Here is an 8,376-nt window from a genome sequence, read left to right as displayed (position 1 = left end):
ACCACCCGGAAGTTGAGCGACGAGTTAGAGGGCATCCTGCATAGTCGGAGTCACACCAACCCTGAAACAGCAAAAGTACTATCGGACCGCAGAAGTATACCTTGCCCTGGACTGCCCTTCAAATATCGAACCACACGCAAGGCAGCGGCCATATGCTGTTCTCGTGGCTGGTGGAGAAAACGAGAAAGAATATGCACCGCATAAGACAAATCTGGCCGAGTGACTGCAAGGTACACGAGACGGCCGACAAGACGACGATAAGACTCGGCATCGGCCAGGAACGGACCAGTAGCAAGACCGAGCTGATGGTTCTGTTCGAGTGGAGTCACGGCTGGCTTGGCACCTAGTAAACCCGTCTCCGAGAGAATATCAAGAGCATATTTACGCTTACTAAGATAAATGCCGTCTTTGTTTCGAGCCACCTCAAGACCCAAAAAATATTTCAGGGGCCCCAAGTCTTTCATATGAAAACAATTCCCCAAATACGTCTTGAATTTAGCGATAGCGGAAGCGTCATTACCGGCAATAACCAGATCATCAACATAAATGAGAATAAATAGCCGTACCTCACCCTGAGAATAGGAAAATAAGGAATAATCGGAATAGGACTGACGGAAACCATACCGTCTGAGTGCAGCAGCTAACTTGGCAAACCAACAACGGGGTGCCTGACGGAGCCCATGCAAAGATTTCTTCAGACGACAGACTTTCCCTTCTTTACCCCGACTGAAACCAGGTGGAAGCCTCATGTAGACTTCCTCATCCAAGTCACCATGTAAAAACGCATTATGGACATCCATTTGGTGCAATTCCCATTTCTTGACGGCTGCAACAGCAAGAAAAGCCCGAATGGTAACCATTTTGACCACAGGAGCAAAAGTTTCACCGTAGTCTAGACCTTCCACCTGATGATTACCAAAAACAACAAGCCGTGCCTTTAATCGTTCGATAGTGCCATCAAACTTGTATTTAATTTTATAAACCCAACGACAACCAAGTGCCTTTTTATCGGGAGGAAGATCAGTCAATTCCCACGTACCATTGCGTTCAAGGGCGTCTATCTCTGCTTTCATGGCGACACACCAACCTTCGTCACGGATAGCTTCCTTAAAGGAAGGTGGTTCGACCCCGGCTGTAATAGCTGCAAGAAAATGACAGTGCCGTGCAGAGAAGAAATGACAGTCAACGTAATTTACTAAAGAATATGGCGTACCTGAGGTTGACGTCGCAGAGCTCGGTGAACTGGAGGATGAGGATGGACGTTGTGTTGTGCCTAGGACATACCCACGCATACGAGAATTAGGGAACTTGATCCGATGACCGCGACCAAGCTCCTCACCCACGGCAGGCCCCCCCTCGGTACCAGCAGTACTTGGATCACCAACATCTCCAGTGGCCTGGTCCACGGTACCCGTGTCACCCGTGGGACCCGTATCGCTCGCTGCAACAGCCTCGTTGGCAGCCAAAGCCTCACGAGGATCACCCTCATCATGGGCAGGCCCATTAAACGGGTCACCAGAAACAGGGGAAACAGGAACGGGTTCAAAGGAGGCGGTGTCAGCTAGAGCGTAGGGAAAAACGGTCTCATGAAACACTACATCGCGCGACACAAAATAAGAGTGCGACTCGGTGTCAAATAATTTCCAACCTTTCTTATTATGAGGGTACCCAACAAATATACATTTTCGACCACGTTTCTCAAACTTGTCACCGTGTGTATGTTGATTGTGAGCAAAGGCAAGACAACCAAAAACCCGCAAATTAGAATAAGGCGGAGGTACCCCAAATAAGCACTCATATGGTGTTTTGTTACTAAGAAGACCAGTTGGGGTACGGTTAATTAAATACGCGGCAGTGAGAATGCATTCGCCCCAAAAAGACTTGGGTAAATTTGCCTGAAAAAGGAGAGCTCTAGCAACTTCCAACAGATGACGATGTTTACGTTCGACACGACCATTTTGTTGGAGCGTGCCAACACAGGAGGTTTGAAAATGTATGCCATGTTGGAAAAGATAACCCGCCATATGGTTAAACTCAGTCCCATTATCACTACGGACAAATTTTATTGACTTAGAAAATTGTTTGTCGACCATAGCGATAAAACTCATAAACATGTCAGTGACCTCTGTTTTATCAAGCATCAAATAAACCCAAGTTGCCCGAGAATAGTCATCGACAATAGTTAAAAAATACTTGGCACCACAGGAAGAGACAATACGATAGGGTCCCCAAAGATCACAATGAATTAATTCAAACATGTCCGAAGCACGCTTTTCATTTAAATTAAAACTACTACGATGTTGTTTTGCAAAATGGCAAGCATCACAAACAAACTCTTTATTGCAATTTAAACTACGAGCAAAAGGGATAGTCTTGACCGCTTTATCTGACGGGTGACCCAAACGCCGATGCCAAAGATCAAGGGAACCCGTTGCATCCACTTTATTCACCATCAAAGTCCGAGCATCCGTGCACAACCAGTACAGTCCATCTCTCAGCTCACCGACTCCAATCGTCTTCCTCAAGGAACGATCCTGAATAAGACAGGAAAATTTAGCAAATTCGAAAGTATAGTCATTATTTGACGTAAGTTGGGAAATAGAAATCAAATTGCACGTTAGACTTGGAACATATAAAACATGTTGCAGGGTAAGAAATTCATTAATAAACACCGATCCCATGATCGTTGACTCGACCCGTTGTCCGTTTGGAAGACCCACGGGACGAGCAGTGATCACGGTTTGATCAACCAAACACGACAGGCTACCGGTCACATGATTGGATGCCCCTGTGTCGAGTATCCAATTGCACATACCACTCAAACGGTCGGAAGCGAGAAGGTTATGAACCGAGTCACCAGTGGCCACGGCATTGACATGAACACCCGCAGCACCTTGAGCAGCTTGAGCAGAGCCACGACCTGCACCACTCGTGGAAGCACCCTGACCAGAGCCACGGGCAGCACGCACCCGACGAAGTTCAGCGAGAGTGCGTGGTTTGTCACCCCACCACTCAAGAAAATTCTGAGTTTTAATAAAACAATTACGGACCTCGTGACCGCGTGTTTCGCAATAAGAGCAGAGTAGTTGATTTTTCGCAAGCCGCTCCTGTTCACGTAACACACGCCAGTCAGTTTGGGGTCGTGGTGAAGGTGTGGCAAACGCGACAACTTCAGAGACATCGGGAACAGTGTCAGCACGCAGCCTCTCCTCTTGGAGCACGACATGATAAGCCCGGCTTAGTGAGGGCAATGGGTCGAGTTGAAATTGTTGAGACCGGATATTGGCATATAAAGTAGCATCAAGACCCATGAAGAATTGGTGTAAACGTTCATTGTCTTGGCGTTTAATTGCGGCAGGACCGATTCCGCATTCACATTTACCGCACTTACAAGCGAACGGCGGTTCATGAACGACAAGAGAGTCCCACAAAGCTTTCAGTTTACCATAATAAGTTGTTACGTCCATACCTTTAGTTTGCTTGCAATTGTGGAGCTGCGTTTTCAGGCCGTGTATTTTGGAGCCATCGACCACCGAGAATTACTCCTCTAATTCAGACCAAAGGACGGACGCATCCTCGACGTATGAGACCATATCCAAAAGGGACGGATCAATTGTATTGCGAATCCATTGCACAAGCGTGCAATGAACGACTTCCCAATTCTCAAGGTAAAATTTGTCAGACGGTTTCTTAATGGTCCCTTCAACGAAACCAAATTTGCGACGAGATTTTAAAGACATTTTCATGGAGTTCTTCCAGTCTTCGTAATTATCACGGCGGAGAACAACATTCGAAATTTTGGCACTCGGAATATCGTGAGAACCGAGGTAATACGGGTTAGAAAAATCGAGTTTTGGTGGCTCGGGGATGGCGTCATCGTCACCAGCCATGGCAGCGGACCGTACGATTTTCGTGGTGAAGAATTTTAGGTTAGGGTTAGGGTTTTGTGTTTTTGGTGGATCCCTGATACCATGTTAGACGATATGAGGGGAAAGGTTGTGTATTATTGATTCATCCGTAAAATATATAGTAACATAGTTGGGCTACTATGGGCCGATATAATATAATCCTAACATTAAACTAAAACCTTACTTAACATAAATAAAGAAAATAATCAAGTTAAAAACCTTGAGATTTCATCGCTTTTATATGAGTTTTCAAGGTAAAATTGTGAGTTAAAAAATTTAAAACATAAGATGATTAAAATAAGCATATGGGGATGGTAAACAAACCTTAAAATTAAAATTCAAAGTTTTCCATTTAAAACTCATCGTTTTCAATTTAAAACTCGAAGTTTTCCAATTTAAAAGAGAAGTATTCAACTTTAAAACCTTGAAATTTGAAGCCTAGTTGTCGGTGGTCGGCGTTGAGGAGCTGTCGGCAACGCTTGTCGGGATCTTAATTAACTTTTGGGTTGTAATTGATTGGTGGATAAATCATAAAGGACAAAAAGGAGTTGATGGGAAGGACAACGGCAAAGGCAGTGAGGATGTAACTTGCTTGTTGTGGCAGTAGAGGAGGTGGTGTCGGTGAATGGTGATGTCGTGGGCTCCAAACGGAAATGGAGGAGTTGACTTGGAAGGGCAGTATAGGACTGTAGTGTACCGTTGAATCGAGATCCGACATATTGTTAATTGTTGTTGTTTTTTGTTTTTAATTTAGTTGAGTTTGAAGAGAAATTTTTTTAGAGAGAGAAAGTCAAAAGGGCAGTCTTTGTCTTTTTTATGAAAAACGACGTCGATATTTACTAAAACGTCGTCGATATAAATCAGCCCTCTATTCTTAATATGATAACAATCATTAATAAATATCTTACAAAATAAATCTATAAAACTTTTCATTTAAAATAAGTCATTATTTCTTTGCTCTTTTGTTTATTTTGTTTTAATTTGATACACACATGACTCTACGAGTAATAATCTCATACCACTTCCCTTTCTTGGATATGAGAAATATATACCTTATAGATTTAAGGTATGTACTAGTTTAAATTAAACTCGTGCAAAAATAACCTTTGCTTTTTTTATTTCCAAACTTTTTGGTTCTAATGCTCATCTTTTTTGTTTGACATAATATTAATGTTGCCATGTTGGAGTCCTGAGTGCGTGTCCGACTAAATTTGCAAATGCCAATTTCAATATTCTGGATTGGGAGATTCATAACTAAAAGAAGAATTTTGAGGTTAGCAAGCCTGACTTGGTGATATCCATGGCTAAATTAGGTTCTGCTTAGGAAGCTACTAAGAGTAGCCAAGCAGAGTTGGATATTGTCCGACTATCAAACTTCATTCCATTCCATTCCATTCCACTTACCAAACAAACGACCCCATGATATATAGAGTACTACAACAGTGCACTCATGCACATATCAACCAACTTGACAAGAGTAGCTGACGCCATGTGAAATAAACAGTTATTGGAAAACCACAAGATAAGACACACACATACAAAGATCGTTATTAAATTCGGTTTAACAAAATTCATAAACTTAAAAAAAGCAAAAAATATTTAACCAACAAAAATGATCGACTAAGCATTCAGATGGTGCACTTAACTTATTCGCCTTCAGACGGCCCTAGCTGGCTAGCTAGGGAATTGGGATAAGCGTCGGCCAACATGGGATATCGAGTTTGTGAAAAGTAGTGATTGAGTACTCATAACATGGAATTGTTGTCGTCAAAGGCTCTATAGTTTTGGACTTAGTATCGTATAAAATCAACCTGTTTTGAGTCATTCCAGTTCCACCATACTTTTTTGACAAGTATACCAAGTGTTCCTTACTTGGGTGTACCCCTACAACTTCTAAAAAGTGACGCCCATAACTAAACTCATCAGGAGGTGTTAATACTGATCCTTTTACATTGATGTGACCATCAAGTCGTGATATCCGCTTCCATCGAGGAAGGTGTTTATCATTATTCCGTCTCATATCCAGTTTCCAAATACGGTTTCGTTTTGATAAGTTGGTAGCCAATCTTCCTTCAGAATCGGACCATAAAGTAATATAAGGACGACTAAGGGCTACCAATTTTCCATTACTCTCGAATAATATGTCTACGTATCGACGGGGTAATGGCAAGTTTATGGCCGTCAAAGTCCCTTGTAACGGGCCTGCAATATCGAAAGGGTTGAAGGCACCAAAATAACTTCGATAGTGAATGCACACCATCGACCTACACACTACCCCTCTGTAATATGCACCTATATGTCCACCCGTTGACTGCGAATTGACTCTAACATCTATGCTTTGCCATTGACATGTCTCAGATACGTAAACAAATAAATTAAATATTTTAAAAGGCGGTACCATGGAAGAATTGGAAGAATGAAGCTTGGGTTCAGAATGTGCCGCAACAATCCTAAACCCGTGTCCCTCCATACATAAAAGAGTGGCCCAAATTACGGGTTTTTGCTGGATTTGAGAAGGGGGGAGAACCATCCATTGCTTGGTTAGCGGATTACAAATATAGAACACGCTTAAACCTGTCAATTGATTAACACCGAAACTTAAAATCAAGTCTTTGAATGCCGCGAAGCGTGTGGAATTACAAGGAAGGAATGGTAAGGACATAATAGGAGACCGCAATGGGCTTTGTGGTGCAACCATGGCCGTCACTAAATGTTTATCCCACGATTTCATGGTAAACAAGAAGACAAAACGTGGTTTTTTTTCATCGATTTGAGGGTGAGTTAAAAACCCATGACTTGCAAATAAAGGGTCGGAGATTATCGAACACCAACGCTTCGAAACTGCTTTGTAGCGAACTGTAGTTCGATAGCAAGGCAGCCTGCATAAGATATCAAGCAACAAATCATTGCTAAGATCATCGATGGTCATTGCTATGAAATAATTAAGATTGAATAATAAGAGAATTACACGTCTAACAAACTAGGTATTTAATATTCTTTCCTTTTAGTAGTAGGACTAGTTTGACACCCGTGCGTTGCAACGGGATAATTAACTTAGTTATAATCTTAATCTTATGTCTAATTTTTTGTTTACATATGATTAAAATATCTTTTTCAAATAAAATAAAAGATAAAACACTTTGTTAATAAAAAAAAGGTTGTAAGGCTTAGTATTTGTATGTTATTGTTGTGACCGATGCATGACGTTAATAAAAGCTTTCATAAAAGCTTTTTAAGATAATACTTGAGAGACTCAAAAGATTTTGGATTTAACGATAATCTTATTTATAGTCATGAGATCACCCCACCTTATGATAATCTTTTGATGTGGGACAATTCAACTATTTATACGTGATATATTCATCACACCTACATTATTTATCAATGTGGAATAAATAATATACTTAAAAGTACACCATATTTTTCGCGCCTAATTCGACATCAAACCCGGTTTAATAATATTCGTACGTTTTTTTTTTCAATTTTTTTTATAATAATTAAAAATCATATGTGCAAATTATATGACATGTATACTCTAATGATAGCATTTTTTTACCACAAATCTAATTATATTATTTTAGTAGTTTTTTTTAAAGAAACATATTATAATATCACTAATATATAATCCCATTTATGAATACTTACGTGCTTAATATTTGTATGTTATTGTTTGCATTATGACTATACTTGAGATACTCGAAATATTTTGTGTTGATACCTAAGTTTCAATGATGAATCTTATTTATAATCATAGGATCACATCACCTTATGATAATCTTTTGATGTGGGATTCACCTTATGACAATATTTTGATGTGGGACAACTCAGCTATTTATTCGTACGATATTCATCACACCTACATTATTTTCAATGTGGGACAAATAATATACTAAGAAGTACACCATATTTTTCGCACCTAATTTGACATCCAACCCGATTTGATAATGAACAAATATTATACTATCTATTAATATCCGTATGTTTATTTTATCATAATTAAAATATATGCAAATGATATAAAATATATACTCTAATAATAACATTTTTTTACTACGAATCTAATTACATAATTTCCATAATTTTTTTTCGCGATATTTTTTTGCAAATGAAATGTATAAGTTTTTATATAAATATTAAAAATTATAAGCATCGACGCTTGAATATAATTTAGAAAATTATATATCATATGGAGAGAATGATACAAACTTTTAAGAGCTCTTTAAGACAATACTTAAGAGATTCAAAAGATTTTGGGTTGATACATAAATTCCAATGATATCTCATATTTATATTCATAGAATCACCCCATCTTCTGCTAATCTTTCGATGTGGGACAATTCTATTATTTATATGTAATATATTCACCACACCTGCATTATTTTTTAATGTGGAACAAATAACATACTAATTAGAATCACCCCATCTTTTCCACACCTGCATTATTTTTTTTATCAATTAAATGACCCAT

General features: G+C 39.5%; 1 protein-coding gene across 1 annotated transcript; it reads right to left on the bottom strand.

The window, feature by feature from the left end:
• Positions 1-3,539: 3,539 nt before the first annotated feature.
• Positions 3,540-3,890, bottom strand: LOC141637224 (uncharacterized). The gene has a single exon (XM_074446789.1). It carries the CDS (start codon positions 3,888-3,890, stop codon positions 3,540-3,542), a length of 351 nt encoding a protein of 116 aa, XP_074302890.1.
• Positions 3,891-8,376: the final 4,486 nt, after the last annotated feature.

This window comes from Silene latifolia, chromosome 2, assembly GCF_048544455.1.
Source record: "Silene latifolia isolate original U9 population chromosome 2, ASM4854445v1, whole genome shotgun sequence".
In the NCBI taxonomy this organism is placed as follows: domain Eukaryota; kingdom Viridiplantae; phylum Streptophyta; class Magnoliopsida; order Caryophyllales; family Caryophyllaceae; genus Silene; species Silene latifolia.
This window is presented reverse-complemented; position numbering and strand designations above follow the sequence as displayed.

Bases quoted from the DNA above. Each gene is read 5' to 3' on its own strand.
- LOC141637224 (XM_074446789.1), bottom strand. From the start codon at position 3,890: ATGGCTGGTGACGATGACGCCATCCCCGAGCCACCAAAACTCGATTTT.